Consider the following 22,499-nt stretch of genomic DNA (forward strand, 5'->3'; position numbering starts at 1 on the left):
CATTGGTTTAAACATGGACCGCTGTGTCATGCCCAGCCGCTCTTGGTAATTTAGCAACCTGGTCCACCACATTTTGAACCCTGGCACCAAGGACTCGGAGACAGCAAACCATTTGGTTGAGGTGCTCCTGGCAACAAATTATTCTATCAGTCCTTCTGATTATAGAATTCCCTATTACCACCAACTGTCTAGGCCAGGGGTAGGCAACCTCGGCATTCCAGTTGTGGTGAAACTACAGATCCCATCATGCCTCTACCTCTAGGAGTCATGCCTGTGATTGCCAGGATCTTGAAATGTCTCATGGGACTTGTAGTTTCACCACAGCTGGAGGGCCGAGGTTGCCTACCCCGGTCTAGGCCTTCCTGCAGTACCCCCACCACCTCTACTAGATGGGCTGCTCTCCAGGATGTTAGGTATAACAGTGACAACTGGGGTTGCCATCTCTGAGTTTGCCACCCCCACATCTTCATCCAACTTGGCAAACTTGTTCGGATGCTCAAACCCAGGACTGGCCTTCCTTTTCTGTAAGCCTCTACCACTCCTAACTACAGTAACCCATCTTCTCACCTGATAACCCTGACTTACCCCTCCAGTTTCCACATCGACCTCATTAACCACCTGTTCAGTGAGCAGAAGACTAATTTCAATGGTTTCAGTACTGCTCAGGTTTGCATCTTCAGTAAAGGAATCAGGAAGTGAAGCCTGGTTCCCTACTGCGCATGCGTGAGTAGCGCTGCGCATCCTCACTGGACCCTGCTGTCTTCTGGGACCTGTGTGTCTCCCAGAAGACAGTGGGGGGTGGAGGAGGGGCCAGACATGGCATAGATCGCCACGGAGTCTGTGGCAATCTATCGCCGGAAGTGGGAGGAAATACCTGTATTAGACAAGTATCTGCTTCCCCCTCCCCCTAATATAATGTATGCGCTTTCTCTCACTGTTTTTTTTACTTTGAAACCGTGGAAGGAAAAAAAAACTCATCCATGCTGCTAAACCCCAAGCCAGAAGGGATAGTATTCCTACTATTTAATAGTTTAGCTTCACATGCTGAATTTATATGTAAACCCTCCTGACAGACAGACTTAGGACGACTTACAACACGACTTTAAGTCGCCCCTATGCCAGGCGACTTTGGCCGCGGCCAATCAGAGAATAATCAGCTCTGGAGGGGGAACTTCACAGCAAATTTTAAATAAAAAAACCGGCATGAGTTCCCCCTCTGGGAGCATACTAGACCCTTAAGTCTGGTATGGATTTTAAGGGGAACCCCCTACGCCGAAAAAACAGCATGGAGGTCCCCCTAAGATTCATACCAGACCCTTATCCGAGTGTGCAGCCTGGCCGATCAGGAAAGGGGGTGGAGATGAGCCAGCGCCCCTCCTCCTGAACCATACCAGGCCACATGCCCTCAACATGGGGGGTGGGTGCTTTGGGAAAGGGGGGCGCCCTGCGGCCTTCCCACCCCAAAGCACCTTGTCCCCATGTTGATGAGGACAAATGCCTCTTCCAACCCTGGCCGTTGGCTGTTGGGGTCTGCAGGCAGGGGGCTTCTCAGAATCCTGAAGCGCCCTTTAATAAGGGAGATCCCAGTCCCCCACCCTATGTGAATGAGTAAGGGGTACATCGTACCCCTACCCATTCACCTGGGGGGAAAAAGTGTCAATAAAAAAAAAACACAACACAGGTTTTTAAAGTAATTTATTAATCAGCTCCGGGGGTCTTCTTACGACTTCTCCGCTCTGTTCAGCCTCTTCTCCTGCTCTCCAGCATCATCTCCCGCTCTCCGGCATCTTCTCCCGGGCTCCTCCGCTATCTTCTTGCAGCTCTTTTACTAGCGGAGGAGCCTGGTCTCCTCTATTCTTCTTCCGTCTTCTTTCTTCTTCCGATGTTGACACGACGCTCTCTTCCGCTGTAATGGCTTGTACGACGCGCGCATCGACTTATATAGGTATGGGGAGTGGTCACTGAGTGATGTCACACGGTGACCCCGCCTCTTATGACGTCACAGTCCCAGCGTGCCCTGGGACTTGACGTCATAAGGGGCGGGGTCACCGTGTGACATCACCCAATGACCACGGCCCATACCTATATAAGTCAGCTGGAGAGAGCGTCGAGTCAACATCGGAAGAGGGAAGAAGGAAGGACGGAGGAGACCGGGCTCCACCGCTAGTAAAAGAGCTGCAAGAAGATAGCGGAGGAGCCCGGGAGAAGATGCTGGAGAGTTGAGGGCATGCGGCCTGGTACGGTTCAGGAGGGGGGGTCGCTCACTCATACCCACCCCCTTTCCTGACTGGGCAGGCTGCGTGCTCAGATAAGGGTCGGCTATGGATTTTGGGGGAACCCCCACGCTATTTTTTTAGATACAAAGTTGTCCCTGTGTGAATGGAGTCTTACTAGTGACCCAAAGGTGTTTGTAAATAATATCATCATTATCAACAGAGCCGAGCAGCTTCACACAGTTTTAATCACACAGCTGCCAGGGAGAGAGCTGAGCAGGAGGATACAATTAACCTCTCAATGGCTGGGCACTTTTACTACAATGCCCTACTTTCAAGTAATAGTTACACAGTAAAAGTGCCCAGCCATTGAGGGGTTAATTGTATCCTCCTCCTGCTCATCTCTCTCCCTGGCAGCTGTGGGGTTAAATCTGCCGAAGCTGCTTGGCTCTGTTGATAATGATGACAGTGATGCCCCCCCTCTTCCTCCTCCATTAGCGGAGAAAAGCACAGATAAGCATGGTGGTTTTACCTTTTCCTGGACCAACAGAACATTCTCTAGTTCCTCTAGCTAAGTGCAGCAGATCAGCCACAAGGGCATTACTCTTTATCCTAAATCTAGAAAGATTACTAATATCATTTTACCAGGTTAGTCACATAACCGATAAGGGACACTGAGGGAGTGAAAGTAAAAGCAAGGTCCACAAAAGTAAACACAGGAGGAGGAAGAAGAAAGAGAGATGGACAAATAAAGCACGTGTAGATCTATAACTATACAAACAAGATAAACAAATATAACCATAGATAGGAGAAAAATACAAATATACATTTCGGACTCCGGAATTGTTAAGTCACCTGTCTTTTGCTCAGCCATATATTGGTTAGGTTTTGCCCATCTTTACGAAGAGCTTGACTTGATGTGCTGGTTGGGTATTCAGGATCAGGTGTTTTTGCGGCATTCATGTATGCTCTCCCACCTCCCAGAATCACCTACAGGAAATTAACATTAAAAAGTAAAAATAAATGTCTAAAGTATTTAAAAAAAGAAAACCTATTAGTGTACAAGGATTGACTGGTGTCTGTATTCAACCTTGCCAAATATGTAACATCGGTCCTACCAACATTCTAGGATAGCCTTCTTGCATATAAAAACATTTCTTAAAGGGATCGACAATACTACTAAAATGTCTATGTGATTTGTTAAAAAATAGTCTAGTCACTGTGTTTCACCAAATCCCATTATTCCACTGTAATTACATTTATATCCGTGTTGTGCACCAGTTGGTATGCAATATCCTTGCAGCCACTGTTAGTCATATTTTCAGTCATCTCATTGTCTGAGTACCAGTCTCTATCAACAATGTGAGCATAGGCCGCAGCTGGAGAGGCATGTTGGACACGAGTGGTTGTCACAATACCCACTGATTTACCTGGAAAAATAAGACCATAGGAAAAACATGAATGACCATATGTTGCAATAAATGGGTGAAAATTTGTAGATAAAATGCTCAGCTCACTCAGTCCTAGCTAAAGTCTTCAATCGGTCCTATGCGTGAGGGAACTCTAACAGACCATTAATGTGTTCTAGACTGGAGTGTCTGCTTGCAGTGGTGGTCACAGGCTAGCTTCTCAGGTGCAATGGCAAACATTGGCAAAGTCTACAGTTGCAGTGCTGGTGAGAGTACAGGCATACCCCACCTTTAATTACACGATGGGGTTTATTTACTAAAGCTGAAAAGTGCAAAATCAGGCTCACTTCTGCATAGAAACCAATGAGCTTCTGTTTTATTCCAAAAGCTTAATTGAACAAGCTGGTGTTAGAATCTCATTGGATTCTATGCAGAAATGAGCCTGATTTTGCACTTTTCAGCTTTAGTAAATAAACCCCATTGTGTACTTAAAAGTGGGGTATGCCTGTACTAGGTGCACACTGTTAGAATGTGTTGGTGATGTCAGTAGGAGGAACAAATCTGGGGAGGGGGAATATGGTGTCCTGAGAGGGACTAACACCTTTCCTTTATCTTGGTCTTGGGAAGGGGGCAAGCTCTGAGGTGCTACCTTACTTTTCAGAACTCCTACCAGAGTGGGCTCCTATCTGGGAATGATGTGATATATCACATGAAATTGGGATGTAAGGAGAAAGGCAATCTTGCTTTTACCTATTTTCCTGGCAATTATAATTATTACAATTACAAATATGCAGGTAGTCTCAGGTGGATCCAACTCATAGCACACTGCCTATGCAGACATGAAGTGTTAACATTTTTCAGTCAACAACACGGTCCACCTTTATATTGTTTAGAACAATGTGTCCTTAGCATAGGGTGACCAGATGTGCCGGTTTCAGGGGACAGTCCCCGGATTGAGGACACTCCCTGAACCAAGTCTGTCCCCAGTTTTGGCCCCATATTTGACTTCAACAGGAGCTTGGGCAATTTTCAAAGACAGTCAGTGCAGAATAAAAAAAAACCTGAATTACCCCCCCCCCCCCCCAGCTTAGGGGGGTGTATTTTTTACATTATCTGTGTCCCTTTCTGATGATGATGTGCTGGTCAGAGTGGATGGGCTATTTCTTCAGTTTTTGGCACATGCCCATTCAGCTCCGCTCACATGTTCTTCTGCCTTGGCTCAAATCCCAGCTAGCCGCCTGCCTACCAATCTCCTTGACTTCCCCGGCAGAGTCATTTTCCTCCGTTCCCCACCCAGTAGTAGCTGGGTGCCCGGAGAGTGAGACCTGAGAGGCTGTGAGGCCGGCGGAGGCAACGGGCAGAAAGAGGCAGCTGAGCTCAGCTGATGATGTCCCGCAGCAGGAATAGAGGGGAAGGATATCCAATCGTGGGGCTGCCAGTGCCTTCAAGGCTTCAACACAGGTGTGCTTTGAGGGTGCCTGTGAATAGACTACATTGCACTGTGCCTGTCTCTCTGGCATAATGGATAGTATAAGAACTCATAGGCAGCGGGGGGCACTTATTGGTCAGAAGTTAACAAAATCAGCACCCAGCAGTAGGGGTGCAACGGATTAAAAAACTCACGGATCGGATTGTTCCTCAGATCAGAGTCACGGATCGGATCATTTTTCAAATCAGCAAATAATAATTGAATTTGCAAAAACCTGTGAAAATTCCACCACCATATAGTCCCCACTGTAATATTCATGTCATCTCCCCCACTGTAATATTGGCTGAGAATGGCTGGGTATCGCCGAGTATTGGTAGGGTATGGCAGAGTATTGGCAGGGTATTGCAGAGTATTGGTAGGGTATGGCAGAGTATGGCGGGATGGCTGAGCATGGATGGATGTGACTGCAATTGTCACAGAGCAGCGCTGTGGGCACTACAGATCCAGCCCACAGCGCTGCTGCCATCGGATCTCTCCCCTCCACTGTACAGATCAGTACACAGAGGGGAGAGAGGAACGCCAGTTTGTTTACAAGTGATCGCTCCATCATTTGACAGAGCGATCACATTGTAAACGGCCGCCGGGTGTACCAAGATGGCTGTCGCTCCAGAGCTAGGCCGAAGCCACGGCCTTTCCTAAGTGGAATGCGGGGTGTGCCGATCCAAACAGGGTGACCCGTTCGGATCACGGATCGGTGACGATCCGTTGCACCCCTACCCAGCAGCCATGTCACTGTGACAGAGCCAGCCAAAGCTATGATAGAGTGCCTGCTGCCTGGTTGTGCTGATGATCTTAACCAGTTTCTGATCACCTGATAGCAGATTTACTGCTATGGGGGGTTGCGCTGCGCAGGATCACTTATATCCATGATCCTGCATTTCTGGGTGTCAGAGCCAATCAGCCGATCCGGCGGACACGCCTAGTGGTCTGCCTATGTAAACAAGGCAGTTCGCCATTCTGTTAGTATGGAAGACATTGATCTTGTGTTCCTGCACAGCAGGTACAGGGATCTATGTCTTCCCTTAGTAAAAGCACCTCCCCCACAGTGAGAAAACACTTGTTAGGCACACATTTAACCCAATGATTGCCCTAGATGTTACCCCCTTCCCAGCCAGTGTCATTAGTACAGTGACAGTACATATTTTTAGCACTGATCACTGTATTGCTGTCACTGGTTTCCACAAAGTGTCAAAAGTGTCACTTAGTGTCCGATTTGTCCACCGCAATATCGTAGTCCTGCTATGAGTCGCTGATTGCTGCCATTACTAGTAAAAAAAAATAAAAAATATGTCCCCGGATTTCATTTTAAAATCTGGTCACCTTACCTTAGTAATATTTGAGCAGACAATGTAGTTAATAGTAAATGTATCGGCATGCCCTTGTATATATTTGCAACTCTTTTCCACCATAGGTGGTCGAGAGTCACAAATCCTGCTGTATTTTAAGTCCATAAATAATGATGATTGTGCAATTCTTAGCAGTCAGTCCACCCAAGCAGCAATAATTATAAGATCTCTATACCATAATTCCCAGGTCTGTGCATACTCACATGTGTTTAGCTCTAACAATCAAAATACTAACAGGAAATGGTTTTAAAAGATCACTGTCTATATGGATAACAGATTTGCATAGTAGCCACTCACCCCCTTGCTTTGCTTTGTGAAGTATTGAGGTCACTTCATTTCCGTTGGCACTAGTGCAGACTCCAGGACGCGCAGCTGCACTCACACCCAGCATCCCAGAATTAGTCTTTACCCCACACAAATAGGCTGTTCCTGTACCTGCACTGTCCGGAACCTGTGCATCTACATTGTAAACCTACAATAACAAAAAAAAACATGCATCGATTGAATGACTACAATAATTTGATAATCTTGCTGTACAAGTGTAGTTATGTTGGCACCTGTGAAAGAAATCGTAAATTCTATATGGAACTGTATTCTATTTTTTTAAACTTGGCATATGTATTGCACACTGCACTTATGCCGCACATGGCACTAATGTTTTGATTATGTATTTGCATTCTTTCAAGTCCTGTTAAGAAATGAGCCTGCCTATGTAACTCCTCTTGTTACCTATAAAATACAATTGTAATATTAATGTGATACCTAAACAAGCATGTGTATAAGAAAATTTCAACTGTGCCTAATAAACAGAACAGGTATTTGAAAAGATTGTTGTGTCTGTTCCCTACTGCAGTAGGTGTTATTAATTTGGAACCACTGATCAATAGGAGGATAGACATTGCCTATCTATAAAAATTTCACAAAAGCACCCTTGTAAGCAGGTGCTAGGATGTAGAATACAGTTTATTTGTTTTGCTGTATGTGATATTGGCACTGCTATACCAATAGTATGTGTAACATGTTACTGGTAACACTTCTGGTATTAGGTAAGTGTCTATATTACTGTTTTCTGTACAGTAATGTGAGTTAGCAGGATGCCAAGAGAGTTAGAAAGGTAATAAGGTTGTTATCCTGGGTGTTCATGGTCCTGTCTCTGTGGCCCATAACTTTAGAGAGATGCTCCTCCACATGGGAAATAGCAGGAGGGCCTGCTGCAAGGTGTAGCTTTCCTAGGTGGGGGCAGTGGCCATTTGTTTGTAGCTCTCCTAGGCACACGTGGTACCCATTCAAATACTGAATATCAGCTGTCTTCAGGCCGGTCAGCTGACTCGCAGCCGGTTTCCAGCTCCGATGGGTGGCTTCTGCAGAGGAGATGAGTGGCCACATGATCTCCCTATGACGTCAGAGGGAGATCACGGCCATCCTGCAGAAGACATCTATCAGAGCGGGCACGAGTGATGTGACCGGCCTGAAAACAGCTGATATTCAGTGTTTTCAGCCTGGCCAGGCTGAAACAGGAACTTACTGGAGATACTTGGATGCAAAGAAATATACCTTACATGGGCCTGAGCGCTGGAACTGCATGTGGCTGAGAACAGTGATCTGACCTACAGGCACGGTACCCCCGTAGGGGTGTAGATTTCTGGTGAGTGGGGACCCTTGTGGGGGAGCACGCGAGTCACCTGAAGGACATATATTGAGCACTAAAGTCACTTTATGAATACATCTTTCTGCTGGATTTACACAATTGAGGACTCTTTTTTTCGTGGACACTAAGACTTATTATTAATTTTAGATTTTTTGATTGATTTTTTTCAACAATTCTTTGTTGTTTTTTGATATATAGATTTTTTGAGGTTTTTTGATATATATTCTATGCACATTTTTTTCTCTTTTATTTTTTTCTCCTTTCTTTTTATTTTCTTGATTTTTCATTTGATTGTTTTAGTTTGCTTTTTTGCACTACCATATTTATGTGGATTTGAGTATAGGTTTATATATGTTTATACATATTTATTCACTTATTTGTCATACACTTGCACTTTATAATCTGATAAGCTTATTCTATGCAGTCAAATACTAGAAGTGATCTGGATAAGATTTAAACATACATTAGCACTTATATGATTTCTAAACATTAACTGTACTGAGCACTACATTATTACTTTGCACTTTTCCTGCACAAGCACTTTTTATAGGTACCTTGTACCCATTTATCACAATATATTACTGATTCTACCTTCTAGGGACATGGTAGCTAAAATATAGGTCCGATACAGATACTAGGAGAGAGGGTCATTTTACTCTAATAAATTTAATAAACTGATGAGATACCTGGACCCTTAGAAATATTGGGGTCCTTTTTTTAGTACCAGGTAGCGCCAAATACCCCATTCTAATACATTTCCAACTATTCGTGAAAACCCCTTTTTTGGGGGATTTCTTGGCTGGGGGGCTGCAACCGACTTTGTACCACATACGCGCTGCTTTTTTTTCAACATTTAAACTACTTCTTTCATTACCCGCTATACAGAGCTTGGTTTAACATATATGCATATTCTGAAGGAATTGGTCGCATCTGCTCCTGATGAGTGGAGAATTATCCACAAAACGCGTCGAGTTATATTTGATGCTACAGCCATACCAATTACGCCTTGATGTACAATTATACTTATACATACTTATACATACCATGCGATCATAGATACAGTTACCGGGCATGCCGCCCTTGGCACTTGCAGGCTATATTGCTGCTTTATATATTATTACTCTGATTACTATGTATCTATTATGATTATGTGCTCATTTGTATATATTTTTTCATCTATCATGCCTATACCTTGTGCTAATATTATGTGTATATATGTATATATATATATATATATATATATATATATATATATATATATATATATATATATATATATATATATATATATATATATATATATATATATATATATATATATATATGAAATGATTTTTCTATTATAATTGTCATGAATAAAATATTTTTACTCCTACCTCCGCATTTCAACTGCTTCATCTAAAGTCCCAATTCTCTTTTGAATGTACTGAAACAACTGTATGCCGTTTGGTATAAATGACTGTATAATATTAGGCTATAGTTGCGCCATAAACCAATGGCTCTGACCACTGTCCTGAAACGAGGAATAATCCTCTTATTTTTCAGATTTGCGAAATAGATTCACCATGGAGAGAAGTCGTACCAGATTGACATTTCTGGATATACAAATTTTCGTAAATCCGAAGGGTGAGATTCAATCAACTCTATATCGGAAACCGTCTGCATGCCTCCAGCTCTCATCCCGCCCCCCTGATTGCGAGTATTCCTTATGGACAATATCTCCGTCTGAGACGCAACTGTAGTAACGATGTCGACTTTGAACTTGAAGCTAAAAAGCTTCGGTTACGCTTACAACATTGAGGGTATAGCAATAAGTGTCTTAAACGATCGTATTCTCAAGCTAAAAAACAAAATCAAACCAGTCTGATTCATGGTCAGAAATCTTCTAGACTCTGCCCAGGGGTCAGATTGATTACTCGATACAATGGTCAACACTCTCAAATGCGAGACATCCTTCAGAAATATTGGTACCTCCTGAAGGGTGATCCGGCGATATCTAAACATCTATCTGATCATCCTGAGATCACCTTCAGGAGATCGCGATCACTGCAGGACACTCTGGTCCATAGCCATTTTGTCCCCCAGCCATCTGTCTTTAAAAAACGGAAGGGATCTGCCCCTTGTCACAAGTATAGCTTTTTCAGATACATTTATGCTTCTGAATCCATAAGGCTACCAAATGGGTATCTATTTAAACCTAGATTCTCGGTTACTTGCCAATCCATCGGCATTGTGTATATCATGATCTGTCAATACAATGCCTATTACATAGGCAAAACAAAACGCCCATTTTACCATCCCATTCGAGACCATGTGTCTCTAGTGCGTGGTAAGAAAATGGAGACCCCCATTAGTCGCCATTTTGGCCTTTATCATCATTTTGACGACTCTCTGATGCATTTCTTTGCATTCGAATATGTGCCTCCTTGAGACCACGGGGGTGATTATAATTGTATATTGCTCCAACGTGAAGCACGCTGGATCTTCAATCTACTTGCTACTTGCTCCCCAGGCCTAAATGACACTTTCCGTTACAAGCCATTTTTGTAGGGTTTTGTGTTGTTTTTTTTTTAATAAGAATAATAGATCACTATCAAATATGTGTTGAGATTGGGTTTGATTTACGTGTATATCACTATGTGCCTAGTCTCTAATAAGTCACAGTTCCCTTCTATTAATTGGCTTAGTGCTAGTAATTAATTTCTTTAAAACTATATGATTTTATATTCCTATTGAGATAATATAGGAATATTAACAATACAAATAATGGATTGTTGCACTTTATTCTTCTTAATTTCCTTGTTTCTTTGTTTTGGGTATACATGTCCCCTTTAATGAGATCTGCACAGGTGCCCGGGGGTACCACAGGCTACAGGTTTCTTTAATAAATCAGATCCCAGATTCTGGGTGCCCGTTTTTTTGTTTGATCAGATTTTCCGCCCCTCTGCATCATCCTTATAATGTAGCTGTGAATTTCACCTCGCTCCCTTTTCCTTTTGGATTGCTGGAAAGGTGATTTTGGGATGGGTGATGTTCGCTCTTCCCTCTTTTCACCTTTGCTCCCATATGTACTACACCTATGGGCAACCGGCCTCTTCCAATATGGCTGCGGCACCAGTTTGACATCATGAGCGCATGCGCAGCAATGTCAACACACTTTAGGGCACGTGGCCATCTGTTAAGATGGCCGCTGCGCGATGATGACGTGATTTGCGTCACTCGCGCATGCACACAGCTGCGGTTCGGACTGTGCGGGGGGGCGAAGTCTGTCTATACATGCCCGCAGCTCGGCGGCGACGTCAGATGCCGCTGAGCTGGAGAGGGCTTTTAAAAACCTAGCCTACATCAATGCCGGTCTGGCAATTGATGAGGCAGGTCCTGTCCCTTGATCCTTGCGGAGGGGCTGAAATATTTTGATTCGCTGGTACATTTAGGGACCTTTTGCCTAGCCCATGGGCTGTTGGGCTCTGCATTAGAGGTAACTAATCCTTGTATACTGCTATGATTGGTCTGTTGATTCCACTATAATAATATTAATGAGTGTTTGCACATATGGGAGACAGCTTTTTAAGCTGTCCCTAGTTGCTCCCTTTATACAGAGTATTATGTTGATACTTATATCTCCTCCCTCTCACATTTTCCCCAGGTGGTCAGTGGAAATATCTATTTGTTACATACCATTTGACACCGTCTGGCAGTATCTTAATAACCACGCCATTTGTGGAAACCTATTTGGGTTTTCTCAGATTGATTCAATTGTGCTTAATCCAATAAACTTCAGGTATTCTTGAGTTCCCATACTTCTTTATTTTATTTATTAGTGACATAGCTGACATATTATAGTGCTGAATTGTCCCTCTCTGCAGATCTATGGGGTCCGGTATTTCCCAACACGCTTTTCTAATGAGCTTTTTCTACCAAAATATTTCTATTGCATACTGTGTGATGTGATTTGTGAACTAGAGGCTCTCGAGATCATGTGCACATGGTGAGACACAATTCTCTACCCTTCGTTTACTGTTGTAATATACTTACATAGATGTTATTTTTCCCTTATCTACAAAATCCTTATAATAATCATGATATAACATCTAAGATGTATAATACCCTTGTATTTTGTCAGGTTTTTGTTAAACTAAGCTTGTATTTAATACGCTGTTCCATGTTTTCATTTTTTAATTTCTGTATCTCTCTTAGTTTTTAATATTTTCGCTGCATTATCCTGAAGAAGCTCATGAAAGCGAAACATGTAGAAAGAAAAGAAAATCACAGCATAACTAAATGTGTTGGACTGGTAACATTTCATGGTGATTTGAACTGTACCTTCCTTGTATACATTTCCATGAGTTGATTCTCTTGAAGACTATATATGTATTTATTTACGGACTTCATTTTTTATTTTTACTAAATATTTAATAAAGAGAATGTATTATTTCTGTGGGTATTATTTCTGATCCTTTCCTATTTTTGGTACCGTTTAAAAGTCCCGGGGGTTGGTTACCCTCCAGCCCCTTTTTCCTTTCTCCTCTCTTATTTTTCAGATATGTGATGGAATGAGACATGAGAATACTTTGTTTTAAGAAGGCTCCACTGTGCTACACACTGATTAGAGTGAAGGCTTTTTGATTTCCTTAATTCAGTGGTGCCCAACCATTGGAACTCCTGGTCTGGGATAGCAGGTTGGCAAGCCCAGATTGCAGGTTCCTGACCAGGGGCGTACCTAGAGCATTTGGCACCCGGGGCGGATCCTATATCTGGCACCCCCCCCCCACCATAACATGTAAAAACACCCACCGTGTCCCCTGCATACCTCTGCATCCTTCAATATCTTTTTGTCACTACTGTGTACCCCTCCTCTCCACAACTGCACCTCTGGACCCCTTTAAATTACACAGCACCCTGCACCTCTGCACCCCTTTACATTACACAGGACCTTGCACCTAAGGACCTCTTTACATTACACAGCAGCCTGCACCTCTGGACCCCTTTACATTACACAGCTCTTGTACCTCTGGACCCCTTTACATAACATAGCACCCTGAACCTCCTGACCCCTTTATATTACACAGTGCCCTGCACCTCTGGACCCCCTTACATTACACAGCACCCTGTACCTCTGGACCCCTTTACATTACACAGGACCTTGCACCTAAGGACCTCTTTACATTACACAGCAGCCTGCACCTCTGGACCCCTTTACATTACACAGCAGCCTGCACCTCTGGACCCCTTTACATTGCACAACTCTTGTACCTCTGGACCCCTTTACATAACATAGCACCCTGAACCTCCTGACCCCTTTATATTACACAGCGCCCTGCACCTCTGGACCCCTTTACATTACACAGGACCTTGCACCTAAGGACCTCTTTACATTACACAGCAGCCTACACCTCTGGACCCCTTTACATTACACAGCACCCTGCACCTCTGCACCCCTTTACATTACACAGCCCCTCACAGCTCTGGACCCTCTGCATGTTACACAGATCCCCTACAGTGCAGACCCCCCTCCCTACCATACAGACCCCCATCTACAGTGTAGACCCCCCTACAGTACAGAATTCTCCCCTACAGTGCAGACCCTCCTACAGTACAGACCCCTCCACCCTATAGCGCAGACCCCCCCCCCTACAGTGCAGACCCTCCTACAGTACAGACCCCTCCCCCTACAGCGCAGACCCCCCTACAGTACAGACCCCCCTACAGTGCCGAATCTTCCCCTACAGTACAGACCCCCCCCCCTACAGTGCAGGACCCCTTCTACAGTGCAGGACCCCCCTACAGTGCAGGACCCCCTACAGTGCAGGACCCCCCCTACAGTGCAGGACCCCCCCTACAGTGCAGACCCCCCTACAGTGCAGGACCCACCACAGTAAAGAACCCCCCTACAGTGCACAGCCTCCCCTAAGGACCCATAGTGTACCTCGAGCCCAAGGCAGCGGCATTGCAGGGCGGAGGTGCGAGCAGCACCCGAGTGGAGTGTCACCTGTCGACTCAGTGATCCGGGACCCGGCGCAATAATCCCCTTCTCTCTGTGGTCGCGTGACTCACGTCGCGCCGTTCTGATCACTCTCGGGCAGCGGCTGTCACTCACAGCCGAGCAGAGTGAAGCCGCCTCCCCCTCCTTGTCTACACAGTGCTGTGCATAGAGGAGGGGGAGGCGGCTTCACTCTGCTCGGCTGTGAGTGACAGCCGCTGCCCGAGAGTGATCAGAACGGCCGCGCGACGTGACCACAGAGACAAGGGGATTATTGCGCCGGGTCCCGGATCACTGAGCCGTCATATGTCACTCCACTCGGGTGCTGCTCGCACCCCCCCCCTGCAATGCCGCCCACTGCCAGTGCCTCAGGCTCTCTCTGTGTGGGCTGTGGAACCGAGGCACGGCGCTGTCTGACACTTCAGTTGCGGAGGGGGGGCGCTGGCCTGACACCCCCCCCCAGTGTATGGCACCCGGGGCGGCCCGCCCCCCGCCCCCCCCCCACTTAGTACGCCCCTGTTCCTGACCCAATCCAACTCAGAGCATCAGTGGTAAGAATGGAGTTGGCGGGAGAGGAAGCATGTGGCTGCAGTAAAGAGCAGAGACGATTTTTCTGGTATAGCGCCGACTCCTGTCACAGGTGGAGTGATATCAAATGCACTCTGCCTGGGACAGCAACAGCCAGCGATACCCACCTGGGACAGCAACAGCTCGGGACAGATACCTGTAGGAATCCCGAGGAAGACGTGAAGATTGAGGCCAATTTTCTTATTAAAATCAAACAGCAATGGGAATATCCGTTCTCTACACTGGTTACTCTAGGCTGCTTTCAAATTGATCTGTGGGTTACCTGCTCTAAACCATAGATTTGCGCATCAAAACTCCTGAATGCACCACACTTGCAGGCTATAATAGAATTATATTGCAAAGTGCAGGTAACTCACAGGAAAGCCACAGATGCACTGCACTCACTGTATATGTAAACCGCAGCTCATCGGTGTGAAAGCAGTCTTAGGTACCTTTTACATGACTGTCTCGATTGGGTCCACCTGTACGTTTTTCAGTCGGACCCTTCATTCATCACTATGGAGAGGCATAACTTGTGTCCATTTACACCCAGCTACCTCTAATCCAATCCCCTTACATCTGGGTGGATTGGATTGGAGGGCCCATAGAGGAGAGCAGGCTGTGTCCTTGTCCGCTCTGTATGTGCAAAATGGACACAGACCTGTCATCTGCCCGCTCCCCTCATTGTGGCTCTTGACGGGTTACCAAGTTACTTAAGTGGCTCTAGCTCTTCAAAAGGTTTGGAACTCCTGCCTTAATGCCTTCTCATAATGACCTGCATGGTTTTAAAAATGTTAATGTTATAAAGAAAATTTGCCAACATAAGGGCAAAATGTAAGCACAACTCTTTTTTGGCTAATCAAAACTTCTCCTGGTATTTGGTCAAGACACAGTAAGCCCTTGTACACACGGTCTGAGAATCTGTCGGAATGAGTCTTATCGGGCCGTGTCGTCGGATAATCCGACTGTGTGTGGTATGCATCGGACTGATTCCGTCCGACCCAATTTTCCAACATGTTGGAAATATTTCCCGACCAACTGGGCCGGACGGACCTAATCCGATCATGTGTAGAGCATTTTCATCAGACCAAGTGCCACGCATGCTCAGATCAAATTCCTACATCAAAGCTATTGGCTACTAGCCTGAATGTAGTCCCATCGTAATGAAATTACGTCATCACGTTCTGAAAGATCGGATTTTTCGCCAACTTGACCCGACCATGTGTATGCAACAGTTTCGGACACAATCCGACGGGCAAAATCCGACGGGCAAAATCCGACGGATTTGGTTGGCAAAATCTCCGACCGTGTGTACGTGGGCTAAGAGTGGCTATAAAGGAGACCTGTCGCCAAGCATATAATGTGTTCATTTCTACACAAAGTCCTGCAAACTGTAACAGCACAAGGACTCATTGGGGTTTATTTACTGAATTTGAAGAGTACAAAATCTGGTGCGGCTGTGCATGAAAGACAATCACCTTCAAACGTCCGCTTGTTTAGTTAAGAAATTAAAAAAATGAAGTTAAAAAATGGAAGCTGGTTGGTTTCTATGTAGAGCTGCAGCAGATTTTGCACGTTCCAGTTTTAGTAAATCAACCCCATTGTTTTTCAAGTTATATTTGAATTTGTCCCATAGCATTTGTTCATAATCTAGCCTTAATGCATAAATACAAAAATCCCATAATTATATTAAATATAAAAACTAAAAGGTGAATGAGAGGTAGCCTTACATACTACACACTCTTAATTGACTGAGTTTAGTGTGAACAAGACTAGGATTGACAAGGGCAAGAAAGTCAGGAGAAGGAACCTCATGTCATAAAGAAGCCTGGAAAAAAAATGAGGGCAGGGTGTACATATCTGCCTAGAACTTCACAGGTAAGCCTGGTGATCCTCTTACAGGAGCCTTGTGTGTATAGGGGTGCACAGTAAAGTGTACTGGGTATAGTAAGGGTGCATGGTGGGGTTCACTGACTATATATGCATACATAATGGGTGTGCTGAGTGTACAAAGGGTGCATGGTGTTGTGTGCTGAGTGCATAGAGGTGCACTGTATTGTATACATCTCTGGAATCGAAGGTCAGGAGATGTAATTGATTCTGGCAATGACCCATCAACAGGAGCAAAAGTCCTGCATGACCAGGTAAATTCCAGCAAGTTCTCGGGTATGATAATAAAATGTATATAAGGTATATTAGTACATGGTAGGGTGAGCTAAATGTACAGTAAAGTGGACTGAGTGTATAGAGTACACAGGGAGAAATGCTAAATATGGAGTGCATGGTAGGGTGTGATGAGTGTACAGTGCATTCCACTCCCTGCAATAAATGGACACACTTTTGCAAGTACATATTTAAAAATAACATAATAAGAACCACAGAAATCATGATCCGACAATAATACATGAGGATGCTGTAAAGGGTTTACAGCACTGTTTACCTTAGAAAGTGCAACATAAGGAAATTTCTCCATCTCCAAAATGTTTTCCTCTCCAGGCTGCCCTTCCAATTGTCCCTGGTATATACGAGCTGCAGATATTGTGGTGACACCCATTCCTATAACAAAACATCAAGCAATAAAGAGATGGATGCAGAAAATAGAGACTATAACCGTGTCACTTCTATAACATATTTTACTTATTGTACCATTCCTAATATGTATGGCCAATTGGATTTTCTAGCATCTGATGTTATAAATACATCAATTGCCAACACAAGGCTATAAAGTAGGCTTTTTAGGTTGAGCACAACAATGGTAAAGATGAATATATACTTAGAATATAAGAACGCTATCCAATGGTAACAAATCATTAACCGCAGTGCAATAAATTAATAACAAACCATAATCATAACTAATTAGTCCATAAAAAATTAATAAATTCTTATAAAGTTCATAAATATAATTTCATATTCTTCCAGTGCAGCTTCAAATATTCAATTGTGCAATAAAAGTGGCAAGTGCTGAAAAACTAGTCTGTGCGATCCGTGCTCCCCTCTGTGCATCCTCACCCCCCAGATGTCTGTGACTCCCATGACAGAAGTCACAAGTGCTTGTATAAATGGTTGGGCTCTGTAGTTCCACGGGTTGTGTTTTGTCCTACAGCGTGGGTGGTTCTCAATGTACCATCATGAGATTTGAACAGATGGCAGAGAAAGCAATATAGCATAATTCCATTTATTGGTCACATAAAACAAACAATATCCACTCACATGTAAAATCGCTGTAACAAGTGTTAAAAACTAAGAAAGAATTCAAGTATTATCTATAGAGAATGAGAGGAGCGCTGTGGGGAATGATATATGAACGGATGTTCACAGCAATCAAGAATTCACATATATATTCACATATGAACTCTCTTTAATAGGATATATATATATATATATATATATATTACAATCATGGCCGGAATTGTTGGCACCCCAGAAATTTTTCCAGAAAATCAAGTATTTCTCACAGAAAAGTATTGCAGTAACACGTTTTGCCATATGCATGTTTATTCCCTTTATGTGCATTGGAACAAAAAAAAAAGGGAGGAAAAAAGCAAATTGGACATAATGTCACACAAAATTCCAAAAGTGGGCTGGTCAAAATTCTTTGCACACTTAACTTAATATTTGGTTGCACACCCTTTGGAAAAAATAACTGAAATCAGTCGCTTCCTATAACCATCAATAAGCTTCTTACACCTCTTACCTTGAATCTTGGACCACTCTACCTTTGCAAACTGCTCCAGGTCTCTCTTATTGGAAGGGCGCCTTTTCTCAACAGCAATTTTAAGATCTCCCTATAGGTGTTCAATGGAATTTAGATCTGTACTCATTGCAAGCTACTTTAGAACTCTCCAGCCAGGGGCGTAACTATAGGGGGTGCAGCAGTCGCGACCGCAACCGGGCCCTGTGATGCAGGGGGCCCATGCAGCCCCCTCTACATATGGCCGGCAGCAGCATAGGCAGCTAGGGGTACCAGTGCACCATGCACACGGGTGGCTGGAGGTAGAGGGTGACTAGCAGAGCTCCATGCTTGACTATCGCACTGGATGCTCTTTAGTTGTGCATTCTCCGCATGACCCGTGTCCTCAGACGGCTCCTCAGAGTACCCCTCTTCTGCTCCATGCATTGCCACTCAGTCCGATGTTTGTTCTCCCCAGCCAGAGTCCCGCCCCCCCCCCCCCGAGTCCGGCCCACACTGCACTGCATACTTCTCCCAGGTAAACAAACTTTAAGCACACAGATGCATTGCAGCCCTAAGAGAGCCCCCCCCGGAGGACACTGCAGGCTTGTCTGCCAGCCCCCCTCCCCCCGCCATACACAGATGATGAAAGTTCTTTCTGGGAGATATGCTGATCGCCCGCCCAGCACACTGGATGGAGCCCAGGCCAACATGGATCAGTGTGCGGCGTACAGCTTGGTCATGGCGAGTGAGAGGACCCCATCCCCCACACACTATTACATACCCCCTCCATCTCCCCCTGGGGACAGGGAGCCCTTCTCACGTGGGGACAGGGGCCCCCACCTCCCCTGGGGACAGGGGACAGGGACCCCTTCTCACCTGGGGGCAGTAACTTCATCTTCCTTGGAGAAAAGGACCTCATCTATTCTGGGGATGGGAACCCCATCCTGCCTAGGAACAGTCCCCCAATGGGGCACCTAAAAAAATAAAATAAAAAAAAACTACTGATACCAGTGGTGGAACTACAGGGCTCACAAAGGTCATACCTGTGACCACGCCCTGGAGCTCCACCGCCGGACCCGGAGGGAAGGGCCCTGGCTGGGGTTCAGGGGGGCCCTTCATGGTTTCTTGCATCGGGGCCCTGAAGGTTCTAGTTACGCCACTGTCTCCAGCGCTTTGTTGCCATCCATTTCTGGGTGCTTTTTGACGTATGTTTGGGGTCATTGTCCTGCTGGAAGATTTCGGACGCAAACCCAGCTGACACTAGGCTCTACAGCAGGCATGTCCAAAGTCCGGCCCGCGGGCCAATCGCGGCCCGCAGCTCGGTTTTGAACGGCCCACCTGGTTATTTGAACATACATATCTTTTATGGCCCCCGACGATCTCCCAGCGCCAGGGCCACAAAAGATATATATGCTTCGGAAAGTACAGGGAGGACAGGACCGAGCGCCGTACACAGGAGAATTTCCTGTTTACGGGCAGCCTCTGTAATAGGAAGTCCTTCTCCTGCACTGCCATTGGACGACTGTTCTGTCCATCAAAGGAGGCGGGACTTTCTATTAAAGAAGCCGCCGTGTAAACAGGAGATTCTCCTTTGGCGCTCGTCAGTGCATTCCTGGCAATGGTGCTGTGTTCCTGGCAATGGTGCTGCGTTCCTGGCAATGGTGCTGCATTCCTGGCAATGGTGAGTCATTCCTGGCAATGGTGCTGCATTCCTGGCAATGGTGCTGCATTCCTGGCAATGGTGAGGCATTTGGGGAGGCATTCCTAGCAATGGTGCTGCGTCCCAGGCAATGGTGCTGCGTCCCTGGCAATGGTGCTGCGTCCCTGGCAATGGTGCTGCGTCCCTGGCTATGGTGCTGCATTCCTGGCTATGGTGGGGCATTCCTGGCTATGGTGGGGGCATTCCTTGCTATGGTGGGGGCATTCCTTGCTATGGTGGGGGCATTCCTTGCTATGGTGGGGGCATTCCTGGCTATAGTAGGGGCATTCCTGGCTATGGTGGGGCATTCCTGGCTATGGTGGGGCATTCCTTGCTATGGTGGGGGCATTCCTGGCTATGCTGGTGGCATTCTTGGCTATGGTGAGTGCATTCCTGGCAATGGTGGGTGCATTCCTGGCTGTGGTGGGTGTGTTCCTGGCAATGGTGGGTGCATTCCTGGCTGTGGTGGGTGTGTTCCTGGCAATGGTGGGTGCATTCCTGGCTGTGGTGGGTGTGTTCCTGGCAATGGTGGGTCTGCAGATGTGCACTGATTAGGCTGCATTGGTGGGCACTGACCATTATTTTGCTTCACAGTTCTTTATTTAAACATTTTTTTTTCCTGAAACTTCCCTCTTAAAGTGAAGGTGTGTGTTATACGCCAATTAATACAGTATGTACAAATACGCCCAAGCTCATTTCTTCCCACACACAGCCACAAAGGCAAGAGAATTCTTGTTGGGCAGTGTATTAGAGCTCGAACGAACACACTTAGACCGAATTTTAACGGTTCAAAGAATGTCAGGCAAAATGGTCGGCCCTCGCGCATGTTCACTTCATCAAATCCGGCCCTCTTTGAAAAAAGTTTGGACACCCCTGCTCTACAGTGTGACCCAAAATCCTTTGGTAATCCTCAGATTTCATGATGCCTTGCATACATTCAAGGCACCCAGTGCCAGAGGCAGCAAGACAAACCTCAAAACATCATTGAACCTCCACCATATTTCACTGTAGGTGCTGTGTTCATTTCTTTGTAGGCCTCATTCCGTTTTCGGTAAACAGTAGAATAATGTGCTTTACCAAAAAGCTCTATCTTGGTTTCATCTGTCCACAAGACGTTTTCCCAGAAGGATTTTGGCTTACTCAAGTACATTTTGGCAAATTGTAGTCTTGCATTTTTATGTTTCTGTGTCAGCAGTGGGGTCCTCCTGGGTCTTCTGCAGGACAGCTTGAATTTCTTTGGAACTTGTTTGGGGCTGCTTATCCACCATCCGGACTATCCTGCGTTGCAACCTTTCATAAATTTTTCTCTTCTGTCCATGCCCAGAGAGATTAGCTACAGTGCCATGGGTTGCAAACGTCTTGATAACATTGCGCACTATGGACAAAGGCAAATCTAGATCTCTGGAGACGGACATGTAACCTTGAGATTGTTGATATTTTTCCACACTTTTGGTTTTCAAGTCCTCAGACAGTTCTCTTCTCCTCTTTCTGTTGTCCATGCTTAGTGTGACACACACAGACACACAATGCAAAGACTAAGTGAACTTCTCTTCTTTTTATCTGCTTTCAGGTGTGATTTTTATATTGCCCACACCTGTTACTTGCCCCCGGTGAGTTTAAAGGAGCATCACATGCTTGAAACAATCTTATTTATCCACAGTTTTGAAAGGGTGCCAAGAATTTTGACCAGTCCATTTTTGACATTTTGTGACATTATGTCCAATTTGCTTGCTTTCCTCCCTCTTTTTGTCTTGACCCAATACACACAAGGGGAATAAACATGTGTATAGCAAAACGTGTTACTGCAATACTTTTCTGTGGGAAATACTTGATTTTCTGGAAAAATGTCTGGGGGGCCAACAATTTCAGCCATGACTATATATATATATATATATATATATATATATATAAATATATATATATATATATATATATATATATATATATATATATATATACACAATATCTCACAATAGTGCGTAAACCCCTCACATTTTTGTAAATATTTTATTATATCTTTTCATGTGACAACACTGAAGAAATTACACTTTGCTACAATGTTAAGTAGTGAGTGTACAGCTTGTATAACCGTGTAAATTTTCTGTCCCCTCAAAATAACTCAACATACAGCCATTAATGTTTAAACTGCTGGCAACAAAAGTGAGTACACCCCTAAGTGAAAATGTCCAAATTGGGCCCAATTGGCCATTTTCCCTCCCCGGTATCATGTAAATCGTTATGCCGCGTACACACGAGCGGACTGTACGGCGTACTTAGTTCGTCATACAATCCGACGGACAGTCCGTCGTACTTTCCACTGAACGGACTTGACCACACACGGATACCCAAACAGTCCGTCGAAAGCTTGCGCGATGACGTGTACAGCACGTACGACGGGACTAGAAATAGGAAGTCCAATACACAGCAAAGCACCCTTCCGCCGTGTAAATCCTTTCTGGGCATGCGCCATTTTTA

General features: G+C 45.0%; 1 protein-coding gene across 1 annotated transcript in view; it reads right to left on the bottom strand.

Annotated features, from left to right (window-relative positions):
* Positions 1-22,499, bottom strand: part of LOC143988232 (alkaline phosphatase-like) — a 106,719-nt gene that overhangs the window by 53,881 nt on the left and 30,339 nt on the right. The window contains exons 3-6 of the mRNA XM_077487644.1: positions 17,093-17,208; positions 6,755-6,929; positions 3,471-3,643; positions 3,069-3,203 (exon numbers count right to left, since the gene is read on the bottom strand). Of these exons, the coding sequence (XP_077343770.1) occupies positions 3,069-3,203; positions 3,471-3,643; positions 6,755-6,929; positions 17,093-17,208 (599 nt within the window). The remainder of the gene's footprint in view (positions 1-3,068; positions 3,204-3,470; positions 3,644-6,754; positions 6,930-17,092; positions 17,209-22,499) is intronic.

Source organism: Lithobates pipiens, unplaced genomic scaffold, assembly GCF_037356315.1.
Source record: "Lithobates pipiens isolate NorthernLeopardFrog02 unplaced genomic scaffold, aLitPip1_a1.2 Scaffold_18, whole genome shotgun sequence".
In the NCBI taxonomy this organism is placed as follows: domain Eukaryota; kingdom Metazoa; phylum Chordata; class Amphibia; order Anura; family Ranidae; genus Lithobates; species Lithobates pipiens.